The following is a 21,605-nucleotide window of genomic DNA, read 5'->3' on the forward strand; positions in this document are numbered from 1 at the left end:
CAGCTAGTAGCTACAGCACTCTGGCAGACAAGATCTGATATTAATGTTAATGCACACTGTTTTCCTCTACTGTGGGCGTGTGCATTTTTCAGCTTCACTCTCCCTCCTTTCCCTTCAAAGCCACCAAGCAGCTGTGGGATCACACTTTTCAATGTTTGCTTCTGTGTGGCCTGAATGTATTTGCTTATACCAACCTGAGCACGGTAACCCACCCAACCTGTGTGCGTGCTTTGACGTCCCCAGGCAGGTGACTCGCAAACTCGCACATTCCCACACTGGCTGGGGAGCTGAGCAGCAGGTTTTGCCCCGGCTGTGGGCTTTCTGTTCGAGTGCCGTAACAGTTGGGTGCCCTGGAGCCAGTGTACTCATCTGCATCTGCGTCTGTACGCTACAGAACCTGAGGGGAATCTTTATGTTGTGGAGGGGCTCATTCACAAAAACGTTACGGCAGCACGTTACGAAGGGTGACTGGTCACAGAGCTGGCCTGAAGACTGGTAGAAGACCACAAACGGGGAAAAGGGTAAAAAAAAACAAAAAAACACAGGTTCTTTGTAAATGTTTTACCGGAATAGAGAGAGCTGTATTAGTGTTTATTCTCCAGTCTTGTCTCTCTGTCTTATCTCAGTATGCTTTGTAGCTTGGCCTAATGCTTAATGGAATTTCCAGAGGGAGTTCATTTATTGGTTCTGCGGCCTTGCGGTTAGAATATCCGTCTTCACAACCCTTCAGTTGTTAACCAAGGTGGACATGCCAAAGATGGTAACAATGTTACCGGCTGCCTTATGTGCCTGACACTGTCCTGCCCTGCTAAGGGAGTGCTTCGTACACGAAGCTTCTCTCGGCACGACCGGGACTAATGTCTGATTCTGTCAGTTGCCTAGATTACGATTCCCGGTGGACGCTTTTATTAAATGGTAGGAGATAACTGCCATCGACGAGACGCCGTCAAACACTCCTCCGTGGATGCGTTTGGCCTTGGACCCCCCCGTCGGGGATTTTCGTTCCCCCGGAGAGACGCGTTCCTCAGCACTCTTTGGTGCCCAGCCGTCGCACGTTATTCCCTCTCTGTAGCTCCCTGTGGAGATTCGTGAGAAACGCAAGCATGGCAAGCCGTTCCTCTCTGGACGAGGGTGTTTGCTCAGCAAACAGCGAGCGCCGCACGTGACGTATTGAAAAGGTGAGGAGGGGGGTGGGTCGTGGGGGGGGGGGTGTCCAGAGCACTGCTGTCCGGGAGCTCTGTGCTTCTTTTTTTAGCCACCGGTGGCCCCACTGAAGAAATTTTGAGGCTGCTGTCGCTGCGCGGGGGCCCGTTAAAGTTTTCCCGGGATGTGCAGGTCGAGCGGAACGCATCGCGTCCGGAGATGAGCAGACGGGCGGCGTGCTGTGCGCTCGCAGAGATGAGGCGGCCTCCGAGCGACACTAACCATTGCTGGCAGTGTGACGCTTGGTTTTCCATGCTCTCTCTCTGTCTCTCTTTCTCTCTTTTTCTTTCTCTGTCTCTCTCTCTTTATCTCTCTCTCCCCCTCTCTCTGTCTCTCTCTCTGTCTCTATCTCTCTGCCTCTCTCTCTTGCTATCTCTCTCTCTCTATCCTCCTCTCTCTGTCTCTGTCTATCTCTCTCCCCCTCTCTCTGCCTCTCTCTATCTCTCTCTCTCCCCCTCTCTCTATCTCTCTGCCTCTCTCTTGCTATCTCTCTCTCTCTCTTTTGCTCTCTTTCTCTCTCTCTCTCTCTCCATCTGTCTGTCAATTAAAATGAGAATTTCAAGGTGATTTATTGGCATGCCCTCACACAGTGTGGCCAAAGCAAAGGTGACAAACAGCAACAATAACAGAAATAATAATTATACCATTCTGTAATTTGAAAACGAAGCGATTTACATGAAAATATAATGTCTGTCTCCCTATCTATCGTCTCTTTCTCATCCATGTAATTCCATCTCGTAATTTGAAAGGGTGTGTGAAAGTATGTCGCTCTTCCTTCTCTCTGCATCTCCCCAGCCCTCTTTATCTGCACTGTCCACATTTTGGTTCTGGCACCTTTTACTTCCCATTTTTAGCCTGAAAGCTGTGCGTTACTCACTCCCACTCTCCATCTCTCTCTGCCTCGCTCACTCTCAGTCTCTTCCTCTGCCTTCTCTCTCTCTCTCTGTTTCTCCCTCTGCCTCTCTCTCTCTCTCTTTCTTCCTCCCACTCTCTTCCTCCCACTCTCTCCTACGCGTTCCCCCCCTCACCTTTTCCCTCCACATTCTCTGTTGTAGAGAGAGCAGCCGTGTGGGCTGTTTCTGTGTGTGTGTGTGTGTGTGTGTGTGAGAGAGAGAGAGTGTGTGAGCTTGCACGCGTATGTTTGCATGCATGTGCCTGTAGATGTACATGCACGCCTGTGTGAGTGTGTCGGCATCCACAGAACAAGTGCGTTGTGCTCAAATGGCTGCTCCACACTCGAGAGTCAACACAGTCCCTGTCTCTAAGGGGTGCACAGTACGTGCACAGTTTGCACTGTGCTGTCTGCACACAGTCGCATGTTTAGACAGCGGGCTGCCATGTTTCTCCGGTCACGTTGTTGCGGCGGTGCAGATCTGTCGCAAATGACGCACTTCCACTGCAAATAAACACCCTTCAGAATAAAAAAAAAAAAATTAGCTTCAGATCACGGAGAGCACACATCCAGTGCACGATTTTGAGAGCGGGTGCATATGCGAGCTGATTCGGTAAGTGACCCCCTCTATCTCGCACACACCATGAGAAATTCTCTCAGCGAGAGCGCAGTGTGCAGGTGTGTACATGCGGCTGTTTCACGGAGTGACTGTAACGTATGCGAAGCATTAGCCCCAGGCGTGCTAACTTTAGCCGAGGTTTTACTTTGGTTTCGCATTGACTCGCGTTGACTTGTTTATTTGCGACCGTGAGACTACAGCGCTAGAAAACCACATTGGGACAAACCATACCCCCAGCTCGGCGTAAAAGGCCAAATATGAAAGCCGGGCGGTCACGGCTGACTTTCGAGTCGTTTGTCTTGCGCCGCGGCCTTCCTCGGCGACGGAAGCGCGGCAGTGACCGCGGCTAATGGCGAGAAGCGGCGGCGATGCGAGCGGACATTCGATTCCGCCGTCCTTCCGCTCCGACGCTCCGCGAACCGCGAGCAGTTAAACTCCCAAACTGCGAGACGGTCAGTTACCAATCGAGCCATTTCCAGTTTAAACTCCCCCACCACCGCCACCCCAGTCCACTGAAACCGATGGGGCTAAACGTCGAAGGCTTATTTACGCTTGCGTTGAACGGAACGGGGGGAGAGTTTAAAATACCGCGCGACTCCTCCGTGCCGTCGTTAAAATCACGTTCGGCGCGGTCTGATTATACGCGTCGAGCCTGCGGATTCCGATAAGCATTTCGTACGGGAGGGTTTTTCCGTTGGGCCCCATCGCAAACAGTTTGAATCGGCGATTAGAAGCCCAATTCGTTAATGGGCTGTGCTATAAAAATGCTAAGGCTGTCCGTCTCGGCGTTGAAGTGCGCGTTCTCGAAGAGAACCACGGTCGTCTCCCGAAATGGCATTAAGGGTCGACGACAAAATAATGAATTCATATTCAACATTAGGGTGGGAATTAAATATCCTCAGAAGTCCTAGTACCACGTTGGGCGCTAGATTTATGTATTAAAAATTAAACTATGCGAGTCCCTGATCCTTAAACCGGTTTTATCCGTCAGGCTTTGTTTGCTCCCTTGCCCGTGGGATAGCGGCTCAACACCTGCAGTCGTCAAAAAAATAAATAAATAAACAAACGCCGAGACGCTTCGTTAATTAATTAAGATTTGATTGTGAATTAAACGGTGTGCTTTCTTTAGCATCGCGTTCGGAGGCCGGATTAATTCGGCTCTTAACGAGCGCCAGGCTGCGGCATAATGCGATCCCCTCTGATAGTTTAAAATAGGCTGCCGAGAGACGGACGCGGGTAATGACTTTTGCGCGCGAGCGTCGTTCAGTCAGGGCCAGAAACGGGGGCGCGGCCGGTGAAACGCGGGGCCGGTTTGCGCTGGGAGAGAGAGAGAGAGAGAGAGAGAGAGAGAGAGAGCCCTGGTCGCATGGAGCCCTAAATATAACCGGGCTTGAAGGACAGGTGGGACAGGATCGGAAAAGGAAAGATTTTTTTTTGGTATTTAGCAGTCGCTCTTATCCACAACATTCTACATAGCATGTACCTTGCATCCATTTATACAGCTCGATATATACTGAAGCAATGCAGGTTAAGTACCTTGCTCAATGGTACAACAACTGTGTCCTACCCAGGAATCAAACCTGTGGCCTTCAGGTTTCAAGACCAGTTACTTACCCTTCATACTACGCTGCCGCCCTGATTTGCTTTAACCCATTTATTAAGGCAGCCTGTTTTGTAGCAGAGCAGTCCAGATGGAGAGCACGGTATGAGCTGGAGGCAGGGGGTGTGCCCAGAACTTAGAAGTGGTCCTCAGGGACGAACCGACAGACCGTTCCGCAGCGACTCATTCATCTCATTCGGAGCGGATTAACACCCCTCATCCGGTTCCCCTTCCTCCGCCTACCAGGGCTCTTGACGCCACCCGTCGCTCCCCGCTCTGTTTACTCCTCTAAACCGACCCACCTTTAACCTCATTGGTCACCCATGTCACTTCCTCTTTTGCGTTCTACTCCCCACCCACAGAACAGCGCGTGCGATTCAACAGCCGTTTCCTTCTGACTTTGGCTCTGCTGAATCAGGCGTTGGGTGACGGGGCAGTTTGTTGACTAATAACTAGACCCGCAGGCTACTTTTGTGAACGGGGGCCCGCGTCGCCCCTCCAAGCTCGCTCGGTTTTTTGGGTCTCGCACCCCTTCGGTAAGCGTATTTCGCGGGTCCGCTCTCTCTGCTCGTAGCGAACGTCTTGAGTTTAGCGTCGTCGAATGGCGATGATGGAACAGGCTAATGCTGTTTGGGAGGTGTCGCCCTACCAGACTGAAGCTTTAGTCATAGCACGCCGCGGAGATTAAATGGAATGTTGTAATTAGTTCTAAAAATAGACTTACGTGCTAAGTATAGACCGGTAGTGCATCTCAGCCATTTTTTTTTTACTCCTGTAGCCCCCCCCCCTACTTTTCTTTCCTCGAATAGAGCCAGTTGTGCCTCCCTAGTCGCCACTGCTCCCCTGAAACCGTGTAAGGAGCACAGGGGGATCAGTCGGTACTGTCCTCCAACGAAGGCCATTCCACACGTCGGGTGTGGGGTGGTGTGGTGCTCTAGGAGAGCTGGGGGGAGAGTCACGTCCTCTCGCTCATGATGACGGTGGCCTTTGGGCTCCTGGTGTAATGTTGGGAGGAGATCATCCTGCGAAATCAAGAGGGAACCCCTTTCCAAGCCAAGAGGCCTTTTTCCAGACAAATGCCCCTTCCAGTTTCCCTGTTTTGCGGGCGGTTCTGAACGTAAAATGCAAACTTCACAATATGCGCTACAGGAAACTGTTTACTGAACAACTTCAGTGTTTCCTTGCCTTGTGGACCCACAGAGGAGCTTGACATGCATCGACCGACACGCTCTTTCATAGGATCCAATAACGATTCATGTCACGTTCTGTTGACATTCTCCTGGGTCAGCTGAAAGGTAAAAACACAAGGGCTCACACCAAATGAAGATTTAATGACCTGCCTTGAGCTTTCCTGGGGCTTTCGACCAACTGGACCTGGCTCGAGTAATTATTTGAAATGCTTTACACCTTCGGACAGCGCCAAAACTTCCGCACATTACTGTGTTGTAGAGACTAGAGAGTTTTGAATACGTATTTTTCCCAAGTCTGTTTGGCGCAAGAAGTGTGGCGGTTTACCTAGAAGGAACTCTGTAGCCTTTTTTTTTTCCAGAAAAGAATCTCAGTTGATGTTGTTACATTTCATTTGATTTAATTTACGGTAAAGAGATCAGGGAATAATCGGATGATACTCCAGTACACAGCAAACCATTCACTGCTTCCCAGCAACGGACGCTTGGACAACCGTGCCGAAAAACACATGCCCAAATCGGACCGCGTCGAACGAAATGCAGCCAAACATTCAGAGTATGCAGCGCTCGTTTGTTTTCAGAAAGCAACCGAAGCTAGATTAAAAAACAATTACCATTCCGCAAACGAAGGCTAATGTTCTGCAATGCGATACTGGGAGCTGTTGTTGGAGATGTGCAGTTAAGAGAGACCCCTTGAACCGCCTCTGCTTCCGCGCATTCTCCGCCACCGTCCCCGCCCACACCGCTGCTTTTCTGTCCCGAGCGGTTGGGGGTGGGGAAGCCTTTCACAGTCAGTGTGAGGAAAACACCCGGAGCACAACGGCCACCAATCAACAGGCAACGTTTCCTGCCCGCCGGTGCACTCCCTGCATTGTAATGCCTGGGCAGGGTGGCCGCATTCCGCACGGCTGCAGGGGTGCTGACAAGCACGCGCGCGCAGACACACACACGCGCACAGACACACACGCACACACCAGACAGCACACACACAGACACACACACACACCCGCACAGACACACACGCACACACACAGACACGCGCACACAGACACACACGCAGAGACACGCACAGACACACACGCGCACAGACACACCGACACACGCGTGTACAGACATGCACACACACACGCATGCAAACACGCACACACACACACACACGCACAGACACACACGCACACACACAGACACGCGCACACAGACACACACGCAGAGACACGCACAGACACACACGCGCACAGACACGACGACACACGCGTGTACAGACATGCACACACACACGCATGCAAACACACACACACACACACACACACACACACGTGGGTTTTCACTACAGAAAAACCTTTATCAGGCATGTGTTTGGGAGAGTGACCAAACGCTGTGGCTATGTGTAAGAAAAGCCAGTTGTAAGTTAGTGGGGCAGAGACCATTTTTGTTGTTTTGCCTCCAGCACATTGGATTTGAAATGATACACTGAATGTGAGGTTACGGTGCAGACTCACAATTGTAATTTGAAGGTATTTACATCCACATCTGGTGATCCGTGTTCGATTTACAACCCATTATATACATCAAAAGTAATTGGGCATTTGGCTGATCAGCTGTTTCTTGGCCAGCAGTGTACTTTTGCATCATTAGTTCATGCACAAGTTCTATAATTGATTCTAGGTGTGGAATTTGCATTTGGAGTCTGTTGCCATTGTCACTCAACATGATTAAGAAGTGTCAATGCCAGTAAAAGCAGGTCATGATGAAATCTGAATAAATCAATCAGAGACATAGCCAATGGTTGTGTGTCAAAATCAACAGTTTGGTACATTGTTACGAAGGACGAACATATTGGTAAGCTCAGCAATATCAAACGCCCTGGGAGCCCACAGAAGACCACTGTAGTGGATGACCGAAGAATGCTTTCAGTTGCGAAGAAAAACCCCCTTTCATCCATCAAACAGATCAAGAACACTCCTCAGGATGTAGGCATGGGTGTTTCAAAGCCTACCACGAAGAGAAGACTACACCAGCGTAACCTCAGAGGGTTCATCGCAACATGCAAACCAACAGAATGCCCAGGGGAGAGTTTGCAACAAAATAACAAAGTCGTACTGTATGGAAAGCTGGGACTTGTATTGTCCTGTACCAAAGTGATGGAAAGAGGAAAGTGTACAGAAAGAAAGGAACTGCTCATAATCAAAAGCATACCACCTCATCTTTGAAGCGTGGAAGTAGTGCTATGGTTTGGGCATGTGTGACTGCCACTGGAACTGGCTCACTTTTACTCACTGATGATACGACCGCTGATGGTGGCAGCAGGATAAATTCTGAAGCATACAGATCTGCTCAGATCCAACCAAATGCCTCAAAACCTATTGGATGGTGCTTCACCTTGCAGCAGGACAATGAATCCAAGCATACTGCTAAAACAGCGGAGTAGCTTTGTGGGACCAGAAAGTTGACTGGTCTTGGCTGGCCATGTGCTTCACTTGCTGAAGACTGAAGGCAAAAAGCCCCGGAAACAAACAGGAACTGAAGATGGCTGCAGTACAGGTGATGTTTATGGTCTCAGACATGTAATTCACCGTTTGGCCTTTCTCAGCCATCGGAATCTTCAAAGTGCTCAGCCAGCATAACCCGGAGATAAGATAGTAACCCCCCAGTCCCTGCTCTATCTGAGGTATGAATCTGTGTGTGTGTGTATGTGTGTGTGTGTCTCTGTGTGTCTGTGTGTGTGTGTGTGTCAGAGAGGATGTCCATGCCCCTTCCCCCTCCCCTTTTGTTTAACACATCAATTATGCTGCTTTTTTTGGTCAGTTGGTTAAGTTTAGGCAACTTGGAAAAAGTGGTTTGGTAACAGTTGGAAGTGTGCATCTGAGTCTTGCATCTAGGTATGCCATTCTACATTTCTCAGATCTCTGGTTCTTTTGGACTATTCTGCTGTCTTTTGCTTTCTGTATTATGGATTACTTTGAGACAAAAGCTGTGGTTTGGTATCTTCTCTCATTAATTTCTTGTGTGACTGTCCATGTCTGTAAACTTTGTTAATTGTTTTAAGGTAGTTGAACCTTGTCTTTAGATTAGACGTGAATATTTGTTGTAACTTAATAAATTTCTTAATTTTCACCTGCTTGTGAGTTGTACATGCTGATAAAGCTTGATCCAAACTGTATGCACTACCTATCAATGAATTCGGCGATTTGATTGATAATTCATATCTTTGATAATAATTACCAAAAATTAAATCATATAAAAATATTTTACATGTTGGGAAAGTGAGGTGTTTTAACTGTTGCACTTGTGTTCGGTATTCAGAGTGCTGGACATCAACGAGAGTGTTAATGGTTAAAACTGCTGGGTTCAAAAAATTAAACAATTAGGCCTAATCCTCACCTTGCTGCTTGCTGACAATGGGTTGTAGACTTTAGGCAGTCATCAAGTGCAAATAATTCGCAACTAAGTACTGAATGTGACAGATTTATTCTGATTATGTTCATTTGTCCGATTGCTTCTGCTCTCCTAAAATGGGGGGACTGTATAAAAAGGGGTGTGAATACCCCCAAATTAAAGCTTGCTTGAACCTCATTTTCATTGTTTCGTTTCAAATCCAATATGCTGGAACATATCCAAAACAACAAAAATCTTGTCAGTGTCAAAATATTTAAGCACTGCGCTGTAAACCGAACTTGCTTTTAGTGACCTGCTGATGAGGCTCGGATTGGCTCGGAAGGCCTCTGTCCTTTGTGTGTGTGTGTCCGCATACCTGTCTGACTGCGAGCAAATTTTTGACATCGTTCTTTCACACTGAGACCTTTCACCCTCAGGCTCGGTGACCGTAGTCCCATTACCCAGAGTGCTTTGGGGCGCGCGTGGCGCGCGCATGCACGGGGGGACTACGTGACATTGTTAACAAACCTTCACATGTGCTAATAAATCAAGATGCACTGCCATTCCGCCTCTTCACAATGGAGCACGCGGCGGCGTCGTGACCTCTACCGCCTTCGGAAAAACGAGCCTGTTCCCTTCTCAGGAAACGAGGCCTGAAGTCAAATTGCGTTATGTGATGACCACTGTTGGGTTTTGCTGGCTGATTCGATTATTTTGCATTAAGATGTGGCCATTGCCAAACCAAAAGCTTCTGTTGGCATGGCAGGCTATATTTAGATGGGAGAGTTTCATTTGGTATTAGGAAAGTGTTTTTCATTCAGTAATTGATATTAATTGGCTTATAGACCTAACTATCAGTGGACTGTTTGATAGTTAAGACTTTTTTAACGAAAACTTTTCATTATAATTCTGGTTACTGTGGTGAGCATACCAGCTTGTCCTTGAGTCTGAACATTTGCAGAGGCTTCTTATGCATTGCACATCTTTCCGGTTGACTGCTTAGGCGACACGGCTGTTATTTACTGTGCAGCCGAAGGCACCGGCATTCACACGTTCATCCATAGGCTTACATGAGCTTCTCATGAGAAGTTATCAGATTACCCCATGGCTCATCGTCGTCATATTCGCCACAGCTGACATTGGTACATGCAGAAGTAGCATTTGCTCAGAGAACAAAATTATTTTACATGACTTAAGTACCTCCTTTCTGAGACTGAACCGAGCAGAAATGTTTGAATACCTGTGAGTTATTCAACGGGTAGATTGGAGGGCGCGGCAAAGACGAGAATGAAATTTGTCCTCCTTTGTTGACTCTGTATTAGGACGGCAGAAATGTGACTGCTGGATTTGAAAGGCAACTCCACCCCCCCCTGACTCGTGACATTCTGTCTGTCTCCACCCAGAAATCCTAATTTGGTATATTCTCTTCTGCCCTTCGTTGTCTGTATTTCACGCATCAGAACCAATTACTTGATCCGCGTCTGCGGAAGACCATTTGGAGCCGCATTATCATTGGCTTGTCACTTGTCCTCCGCTTATCGTTTAAGTGTCTTAATTGAATGGTGTGTATTGGTGACAGATCAATTATTTTCTCTATTTCTGATATGGAAATCACAATATTTAAGACATAGGCTTTCTGATGGTTTGGAGTCTTGTAGTTTAATCTAAGCTGCCACCTCCACTAAATCTTCTGTTCTTGACAGTGCAGCAAATGGGAGTCTTTTTGCCTGAGTGACATCATACTGGGTTCCATTTTTTTTGGTGTGGGTTACAGTATTGTGCGCATTAGACATAAGATTGATAAGCTATTCTTGATCAACATATGAAATACTGTTTTTTGGCAGAAGTTCCCCTTTAATAGTCAAAAATCACATGATTGACTATTGGTGGCTAAGACGTGTAGTGATTTTTAAGGAATGTTTGTTTGAAACAACAAACATTTCACAGCACTACTTGCTTGCAACCTGGGTCTGGAGGGTTAATGATCTAGTAATATCAGTAGTTCAGCAGAACTGAGCTAGTGCTGGTAGCTGTGGCACTAGTCATAGTTGCGGTACAGGATTATTAGCCAAGGAGTGACACTGTGAAGCAGCCTCAGCTGTGACTGCAGTAAGTGCAGTTGAATTAACATAGAACGGAGGATGATGTGCGCTATGAAAAATTGACAGAGAGGGAGGAGGGGGGAAGGTGTTGGATGTTGTGAGAGAGGATGAGATAATTCGCATTTTGTAGGTCATGAGAGAGAGCGAGAGAGAAAAGATTTATAGGGACAGAGAAGGAAGGGGAGGGATCAGGTTTTATCAGCTTATGAAATGGTCGCGTGCTTTTTTTTCCAGGACGTTGCACGTTCGCCGACTCCTGACATTGTGCTATTATGTTTTTGTTCATGTTTGACGTACGTTTGGGAATCGATGTAGAAATCAGAATGAAAAGAAAAGAGAGAGAGCGGGAGGGAGGGAAAGGGAAAAAGATGGTTTGGCTTATGTAACATCTCTTCTTGAAAAAGAGAGAATAAGAAACCAAAGGATAACAGTATATACTCTCTTCAGTGCTCGCATGAAATAATTTAGGTTCTTCGCTTAAACTTGTTGATGTTAATGAGGGCACCGCTGACTTCTTTTCAAAATTTCAGCGATGGTTACGTAATGGGAATAAATACCAGGAACAGCGGTTTCGCCCAGTATCAATCTGTTCACCGCCAGACACGATCATCGTCAAAATGCTGTACCGGCCCGGTCGCCCGAACGCGGCAACGAAATATCGAGTCGCGAATCGCTGGTCCCGGTGACTGGCGAACAGGCGAGTCTTTTTCAGTGTTAATCTGCATTTATGCACAGTCAGTGCCGCAGTAACCCTTTCTTACCAGGGTTTGTGTCCCAGCACGATGTTGAGGGGGGGGGGGAAATCCCATTTTCAAATACTCATCCTGCATGCACGCTTCATAGCATGGGTTGCCTTTTGTTGCTTGCAGATACACTATATGGCCAAAAGTATGTGAACACTTGACATCTAACATCTCATCCAAAATTATGGACATTGATATGGAGTTGGTCCTCCCTTTGCTGCTATAACAACCTCTCTTCTGGGAAGGCTTTATACTAGACGTTGGAGCATTGATGCAGCAATTTGCTTCCATTCAGCCAGAAGAGCATTAGTGAGGTTGGGCACTGATTGGCGATTATGCCTGGCTCACTGTTGGCTTTTCAACTGATTGCAAAGGTGTTGGATGGGGTTGAGATCAGGGCTATGTACAGGCCAGTCAAGTTCTTCCACATCACTCTCAACAAAATAATTTCTATATGGACCTTGCTGTGTGCCTGGGGGCATTGTCATGCTGGAACAGGAAAGGGTGTTCCCCAAACTGCTGGGGAAGCACAGAATCATCTAGAATGTGATTGTATGCTCAAGCATTAAGATTTGCCTTCACTGTAAATAACGAGCCTAGCCCAAACCATGAAAGACAGCCAGACCAAGGGGTGTCCAGATAATTTTGGTAATATAGTGTATTTAGAGGCTGGAGGCTACAGTTTTTTTTTCTACCATTAATCATTCCATCAGTGACCTGAAAAAGCCTCAGGAAATTTTAGACAGAAGTTGGTGAGCTTCCATTTTGGAAGACATGTTTCATGTTCTTATAGAGCTGTTTTGTTGTAGAGGGGTGTTTTGTTATTTCTGTCAAAGCTTTGTTTTGCTGTCAAGTTAATTTGTGGGATGTTTGTAAAACTGTCAAGATTTCACTGAAAAGATCTCTCTGCATGTATAGCTACCCAATTAATTATATTTTCATTAAAAATGTAAGAAAACAATACAAATACCAGGATCATAGACATACTGTAACTGCTGAATTGGCAACTAGCCTACATCTACAGAGGATGCAACATGTAAGTGTGCTAAGTGCATGCTAAGTGGCTACCTAGCTACAGTACCCACTTGTCTTTCTGAGTGAGTAATATTGAGCTCTCCGGATAATGTAATATAGCTTAACATCAGGGATAGGCAGCTAAACCAACCAAATAGGTAGAAATACTAAGGAAGGCTGGTTTCTGTTAGTCAGCCAGTTATCTCACACTAGCTACCAATCACTCAAGCAGTTTTGGGTCAGACAACAGCAAATGTTATCATAAATAAAATACAGGACTTAACATTTAGTGGTACTGGTTAAGTATACTGAGACTTATCTTGGCCAAAGCCTACGCCTCCAAGTCAAACAGTGTCGGAAAAAAAAGCATTCTTTAATTATCAATGCAGAAGTGTGCTTTCATTCAGGCTACCTCCAGTTCCAGTCAAGTAAATGTTTGTTTTGGTTTGTCCTGTCTTTGCTGTTTTGCTTTGTGTACAGAGGAACTCATTGGGAATGTAATATGAGTGTCACCTGTTCATCTCAGCTCTCTAGAGAGTAATCCAGTTTACATTAGTACTAATGGTACTAATGTAAATGGGAAATGTGGCAAGTAATTGCCACACTCGGTACCAATATGAATTAGTAATGTGAATTTTTGCTTCACTGGCGTCTTGTTCTTCAACATCATGGATGTATAGAAAAATATTAGTTACTGTATCATTTATAAATATAATATACTAGAAATATAATATTTTTAAATATCAGAGGGAACACTTGGTTAGTGAGCGCACTTTGTCCGGTCTACAGTTGGTCAGGTTTAGGTTTCCCTCTTTTTCACGTGTGTGCGTGTTATGACCCGGTCTTGGTCATACTGTAACAGCAAAAAGGAAAAGGGTAAGTGACTGGGAAATGGGAATTATGGGAACTGTAACTGACAAACAACTCCGGTCCCTATCTGCCTATCCAGAACTAACTAACCTGGCTAGTCTTGAAAGGCTTGCCTGGTATGGGCCCGCTTTGAATGCTGGGCTCTGGGACACTTAATCTGCAGGCCGAGACCAAGAGTCAGAATAGCGTACCCCCAACGGAGATTTAAACTTCAACCCGTCACCTTCAAAAGCAATTAAGGAAACATAACAAAGCAAAATAACAAAATAACATCCCAATGGAAGGATTTGTGATCCAGCTGGGGACACTCTAAGTAATTGGAGTCACTATACAGTGAGCAGAGGGGCAAACAAGAGTCGAGGTTGAGTTTAACAAAACCGAGTCATTCACACGAGATCTACTGGGTAGACAAACTAGAAGGGCAAAGGCAAGAATCTGAGTTGAATAGAATGAGTCAAAATGGTCAAACATGAAATCCAGTAGGCAAACAATCCAGAAGGGCTCGACCAGAATCAGAATTTAACAAAACAAGGTCAAATACGCAAAGTCAAAATGAGTAATCTCTGCCCACAAATACAGAGCAAATTCGAAGAGCTAGTCTCCACTGGTTAATGGCAAATGGCAGCTTTTTTAAACCGAGTAACTGGAGATGGAACGACCGACCTGATGACGAACCAGAAGAACGAGACACACGCAGCAGAGGCAAATGTAAACACAAAACTTATGAGGTCTTAAGAGTGCTGTGTGTGTATGTACGTGTGTGTGTGTGTGTGTGTGTGAATGGGTATGTGTGTATGTGTGTCTGTCTGTGTTTGGTCTTTACCTTTAGTTGCTTGCGTTGATCATGTTAAACAATTTATTTTAAATTACATTCATTAAAATTACCAGTGCTTATTTTGGGATACTGTGTTTAGTAGGCTTTGTTAGTGATTGTTAAATTTTCATGACTTGGGAATGTGTTGATAAGTCTTGAATACAGCTTATTGTTCAAGACTTGTCAACTCATTCCAAATAAGTTATCAAAATTTAATTATTACACATCACTTACAGTAAACGGTGTATAATAAACATGGAAGTACTTCATTTTTAACAACAGGTTTGTTATTTCATTGGAGGGGAAAATCCATCCTTTTGACCTAGATGTTTAACACGTGCACGCACATCCTGTGCTGGTTGTTGATCCAATGTTTCCCTTAAATAGCACAATGCACCATTTTGTTTTCTTTTCGCAAAGCTGGAAATCCTCACACTTCTCTCTCTCGTGGCAGCATATCCTGAAGACTCATTGTTGGCCATAATTTGCCGGGTCTTTATGCTTTCCTTGTCAGGCGTGGGCTATTTTAGATGTGGGCTTTGAGCTATGTTCAGCACCCATAGATCTTGACCTTGCCAACTGGACAAATACACGGCTGCACTTTCAAACACAACTGAGCTTAATAATCAATGTTTTTATCTAATTATCTAGTTAAATGTGGAAGATTTGTAGTGTACTCATCCTGGAGTTATAACTATTTCCTGTATTTCCATAAAATTGTGTTCTAGTAATAAAAATCAGCATTGTTCTTTTTTAATACCTCAGCCATGTTTGAGCCACAGCAGTTAAACAGACTCGCGCAATATGTTGTCTTGCCTATTACTGGTGACTTTGCTCCCTTAGCAACTGCTTGACAACCGCACTAGCTTTACCAGGGTATAATCTACACAGTCCTTGTCGATTCTAGTTTTTTTTTTTTTTCCTCTCCCAAAAAAAATAACCCTCTTAGCTCAAATTAAATTCTGACTGGTTGCGCTGCGGTTTTTATTTAATAATGGCCCAGTGTGTTGCCGTGATCTGGCCCGGGAGAAAACCGTGCGGTCTCTCAGCGCGGTCTGCGTTTGACGGAGATTGACTGCTGCAGAAGCACCCCCTCGATGCGCTGTTGATACGCAGCGGCGTCATTAGCACCATTTCAGTGAAGTGTTAATGTACTGCTGTTTCCAGCCGCTACCCGTCTTATAGTAGCGCTCTCTCTAAATCCTCTGTTAATGTGCTCTGCTCTCTCTCTCTTTCTCCCTCTCCCTCTCTCTCTGCATCGCTCTCTCTCTCTCCCTCTCTCTCTGCATCTCTCTCTCTATCCTCTATCTGTATCTCTCTCTCACTCTCTGTAACACTCTCTCTCTCTATCCCTCCCTGTATCTCTCTCTCTATTCCCCCTTTCCTCTCCCTCTCCCCCTCTTTCAGGGCAGTGATGCCGGGCATGGTGGTGTTTCGACGGCGCTGGTCGGTGGGCAGTGATGACCTGGTGCTCCCCGCCCTCTTCCTCTTCCTCCTGCACTGCACATGGTGAGGCGGGGAGAGGAGGGAGGGGGGGGAGAGGGGAGAGGGGGAAGGGGGCGAGGGGTTGACGGCTTCCCCAATCGCGGCGCTGACCTGTCTTCGTAGGGAGGTCAGAACCCTACAGTGCAAGACCCTACACACAGACAATATTTACGTCTGCCATTATTACACGTTGCTGTGAATGCGGCCACAGCGGCTCCCTAATGCCGGTAGCCATGATTACAGTACAGTCAGTGGACAGCAGAGGTGCCCGAGCCTGGGCCTGGCAATATGGGTCCTTTGGGGTTTAAAAAAAATGTTAACCAAGCCCATTCGTTACATACAGTGCGCATTAACAGGGCCGAACAAATGCTGCCTGCCCTTTGTCTCTCAGAGCCCGCGTGCCATTCATCGTCTGGAAAGATCTAGAAAGTCCACGCGGTCGTCACGCTCCAGAAATAGGATAGCTGACCCCTTACTTTGAATGAGAGTCGAGGGAGCCATAGCAACTCTGCACTGTTCTTTATGGTGCTTTATAGTGCAGGGACTGTGCGTGCGCGTGTACACTAGTGTGTGGACACGCAAACATTTTCTGCATTCTGTCTGTGTTCATGACTTCACGTTTGCCATTAGATATAATTGTGCACTTGCTATACCGTTATTCATTAATAACATTAAAGGATAATTTGCACTGTTTAGTCGACGTGGATATACTGGATTTATGGTGCCTTATGTACTCGTTTGTCAGTTTGAGAGGCCTGGGCCCCTCGGTTGTGCTATTTGCCTAATTAGGTGCCTGTTTAATTTAGGCTTAATGTGTGTGTGTGTGAGAGTAAGCCCTGAGGTATTGCGAGGATTATGAATCTGAAAAGCGGTTTTTTTTCTAACACGGTTTCGCGACTCCAGGCTGGTGGTGCTGTCCGTGGTGCTGTTCGGACTGCCCTACGGCTCGGACCAGTCCTGCTCCGTGACGCTCGTGGACCACGGGCGGGGCTACCTGGGCATCCTGGTCAGCTGCCTGATCTGCGAGGGCGCCATCATGTGGCTGAGCATGAGAGGCAGCATCCTGTACACGCAGCCCCGGGAAGCCGTGCAGTACGTGCTCTACATCAGACTGGGTATGCGCACCCACGCACACACACACGCATGAACACACGTGCACACACACGCACACACACACACATGAACACACGCGCACACACCACACACACACACACATACAAACAGGCATACGTTAGATAACAACTTGCAACAGGAAGTTTACAAACTTCACAAACAAACTGGAGAGGCAAACCAGTCTGTATGAATTAGCGATTAGCTAATTAGCTCGCAAGCTAATGTGCAAATGACATGCACAATCAACCCTATGTCAGCCAAACTTAAAATGGAAGGAAACATGTACATGTTTTAGTACTATAAGTAGGCTATATGCTTGCCTTCCTGCTTCTTCCTTGCTCTGGCACCAAAACGAGGTTCTTTTCAGCTTCATTTTTCCCCCCTCATCTTTTAGCTGATGTTCGCTTGAACTCATGAGCATGGATAAATGAAAAGGCCTCCTGGCTGCTCGCTTGCTCACTTCAGGCCTGCTAGACAAGGCCCAACGCATCCGGGAGGGCAAACAGATGCAAATGGAAATTTAAATTCAAGCAAATGCCATATCTCTGACCTTTGAGCACTCCTCGTTCTTTTTTCCTCAATTTCACCATTCTGATGTCATGATCTTCTGCAAAACTAGCCATCCAGCTAATTGTAATGCATAGCTATTGGTTTGAGTACTGGAAATAAGACAGACTGGGTCAATATCCTGCTGTATGCAATTGGTATATCATGTTTTATGTGTACCTACGCAGCCAGAGATATAACTGCTTTAAAAAAGAATATCTTACTTTTGTGCCTCACCTTGAGAGGAGAGGCTCCTACTGACCAACTAGGCCCATTGAATATCATGAATGGCATGTTCTACATCACTTGTTCTGTACAGTATTGATGTGTATGTAATGCTTTTCAATTATGTAGAGGTTGTGGATAGAACTGCGTTGAGCTCCACAGTCAAATAGACTGGCTGTGGTAAGTTTGGCATCAGAGTTGAGGATGGTGGGCAGTGGGGGGGGGGGGGAGTGGGGAAAGCTCAAGGGGGTAATAAAATAGGCTTTACACATATCACTAACTCTACAGTCCTGGGAAATAGGGACATGGGAGGGGAGGGAGGAGGGGTCTCAAGGGGGCCCCCTTGTGGCCACGGGGCCCATAAGCGAACGCTGTTAGTTTTATAGCGAGGACGAGCCCTGCGTACAATTATGAATGAGTAAGACATGCACACACTCACGCACACAAGGCTGCGATTTGAGGTGTTTTCTCACATTCTGCGACTCAGCAGAATGCTAAGAGCTGATTTGTGAGATTCCTGCCGACTATTGTCTCCCGTCTTCATAACAAGTTTAACTACAATTGTGCGTTGTTTACATGTTGGGTACCAGCAACGTCAACAACACCTTCTCCTCTACACCCCCCTCCCCCGTTTCTCTCCCTCTGTAGCTATTTTGCTAGTGGAGCTGGTGTACGCAGTGGTGGGAATTGTTTGGCTGGTCCGGTTCTACCAACCCTGCTCTGACATCACTGCCAAGAACCTGACGCTGGGTGAGGAGCGAGGGATGGTGAGGGTGGGGGAGGGGAGGAGAGGAGAGGGGTGGGGATTCCACTGGTGTGGGAGAAGGAATGAAGAGGTTACGAATTAAAGAGGTGTGGGAAGCTAGAGTGAATATTAGTCATGAACCTGTTGTATGATTTACTTGTCAACCATTTTGAACACAGACTTTCTTTCACCATGTGAACTTGTTCAGGGATTGATTAGTTTTGACTTAAAGACCTAAAATATAATGTTTTTTCAAATTTGCTCTGATATAACCACCTTTTAAACTCACAGTGAGAACTTTGAGAGCACATGTGACATCATATGTGTAACTGCTGCACAGCATTCCCCTGTTAGGTCCGCTGTAAAAGTGTGTATTGTTCGTAAAATGATTGTCCTTCATGTAAGTACATGAATATATACATGAAAATATAACCGATCGGTATGTTCATTGAGTATGTACACATCTGGAATCAGTGTTCTGATTGGTGTGTCTTTTTTAAAGAAGAAAATGTTTTTCCTGCAAAAAAAAAAGTCTAACAGAGATGTAATTTTTGACATTTAACAATGGAGGCTTCTGTTTCTCCCCAGGAGTGCCAGAAATGCTAATCTTTGTCTCCAACGTTCCTCAGGTATCGTGGTGTGTAACTGGCTGGTGATCTTCAGCGTGTGTTTCACCCTCATGTGCACCTTCGACCCCACGGGCCGCACCTTCGTCAAGCTGAAGGCTACTCGCCGGCGTCAACGCAACCTCACTACCTACACACTCAGGTACACCCTCACTACTTACACACTCAGGTACACCCTCACTACTTACACACTCAGGTACACCCTCACTACTTACACACTCAGGTACACCCTCACTACCTACACACTCAGGTACACCCTCACTACTTACACACTCAGGTACCTCTCACTACTTACACACTCAGGTCGCCCTCACTATTACACACTCAGGTAGCCTCACTGCTACCACTCGGTACACCCTCACTACTTACACACTCAGGTACACCCTCACTACTTACACACTCAGGTACGCCCTCACTACTTACACACTCAGGTACACTCTCACTCTTACACACTCAGGTACACCCTCACTACTTACACACTCAGGTACACCCTCACATTTACACACTCAGGTACACCTCACTTTACACACTCAGGTACACCCAACTACCTACACATCAGGTACACCCTCACTACTTACACACTCAGGTACGCCCTCACTCTTACACACTCAGGTACACCTCACCTTACACACTCAGGTACACCCTCACATTTACACACTCAGGTACACCCTCACTACTTACACACTCAGGTACACCCTCACTACTTACACACTCAGGTACCCTCACTCTACACACTCAGGTACACCCTCACTCTTACACTCAGGTACCTACATACCACTGGTACACCCTCAACATTTACACACTCGGTACACCCTAACTACTACACACTCAGTACACCCTCACTACTTACACACTCAGGTACGCCTCACTGCTTACACACTCAGTACACCCTCACCATTTACACACTCAGTACACCTCTCCATTTACACACTCAGTCCCCTCCATACCACTCGTACACCCTCACCATTACACACTCAGGTACACCCTCAACATTACACCTAGTACCCTACACCTACACACTCAGTACACCCTCACTACTTACACACTCAGTACACCTCACTACTTACGCACTCAGGTACGCCCTCACTGCTTACACACTCAGGTACACCCTCACATTTACACACTCAGTACCCCTAACATTACACACTCAGGTACACCCTCACTACTTACACACTCAGGTACCCTCCTACTCCACTCAGGACACCTCCTCTTACACACTCAGGTACACCCTCACTCTACCATCGGTACACCCTCACTACTACACACTCTACACCTTTACTTACACACTCAGGTACACCCTCTCCATTTACACACTCAGGTACACCCTCACTACTTACCACTCAGGTACCCTCACTATACACACTCAGGTACACCCTCACTACTTACACACTAGGTACACCCTCACTACTACACACTCAGGTACACCCTCTCCATTTACACACTCAGGTACACCCTCACTACTTACACACTCAGGTACACTCTCACTACTTACACACTCAGGTACACCCTCACTGCTTACACACTCAGGTACACCCTCACTACTTACACACTCAGGTACGCCCTCACTACTTACACACTCAGGTACACCCTCACTGCTTACACACTCAGGTACACCCTCACCATTACACACTCAGGTACACCCTCAACATTTACACACTCAGGTACACCCTCACTACTTACACACTCAGGTACACCCTCACTACTTACACACTCAGGTACACTCTCACTGCTTACACACTCAGGTACACCCTCACTACTTACACACTCAGGTACACCCTCACAATTTACACACTCAGGTACACCCTCAACATTTACACACTCAGGTACACCCTAACTACCTACACACTCAGGTACACCCTCACTACTTACACACTCAGGTACGCCCTCACTGCTTACACACTCAGGTACACCCTCACCATTTACACACTCAGGTACACCCTCAACATTTACACACTCAGGTACACCCTCACTACTTACACACTCAGGTGCACCCTCACTTACACTACTATCACCTACACTCAGGTACACCCTCACTACTTACACACTCAGGTACACCCTCACAATTACACACTCAGGTACACCCTCACATTTACACACTCAGGTACACCCTCACTTTACCTACACTCAGGTACACCCTCACTACTTACCCACTCAGGTACACCCTCACTACTTACACACTCAGGTACACCCTCACTACTTACACACTCAGGTACACCCTCTCCATTTACACACTCAGGTACACCCTCTCCATTTACACACTCAGGTACACCCTCACCATTTACACACTCAGGTACACCCTCAACATTTACACACTCAGGTACACCCTAACTACCTACACACTCAGGTACACCCTCACTACTTACACACTCAGGTACACCCTCACTACTTACACACTCAGGTACGCCCTCACTGCTTACACACTCAGGTACACCCTCACCATTTACAC

At 46.6% G+C, this 21,605-nt stretch overlaps 1 protein-coding gene across 1 annotated transcript in view; it reads left to right on the plus strand.

Annotated features, from left to right (window-relative positions):
• Positions 1 to 21,605, plus strand: part of dagla (diacylglycerol lipase, alpha) — a 47,721-nt gene that overhangs the window by 1,281 nt on the left and 24,835 nt on the right. The window contains exons 2-5 of the mRNA XM_064335875.1: positions 15,827 to 15,928; positions 16,808 to 17,019; positions 18,437 to 18,538; positions 19,163 to 19,301. Coding sequence (XP_064191945.1) covers positions 15,834 to 15,928; positions 16,808 to 17,019; positions 18,437 to 18,538; positions 19,163 to 19,301 — 548 coding nt within the window. The 5' untranslated portion in view covers positions 15,827 to 15,833. The remainder of the gene's footprint in view (positions 1 to 15,826; positions 15,929 to 16,807; positions 17,020 to 18,436; positions 18,539 to 19,162; positions 19,302 to 21,605) is intronic.

This window comes from Anguilla rostrata, chromosome 5 (assembly GCF_018555375.3).
Source record: "Anguilla rostrata isolate EN2019 chromosome 5, ASM1855537v3, whole genome shotgun sequence".
Classification (NCBI taxonomy): Eukaryota; Metazoa; Chordata; class Actinopteri; order Anguilliformes; family Anguillidae; genus Anguilla; species Anguilla rostrata.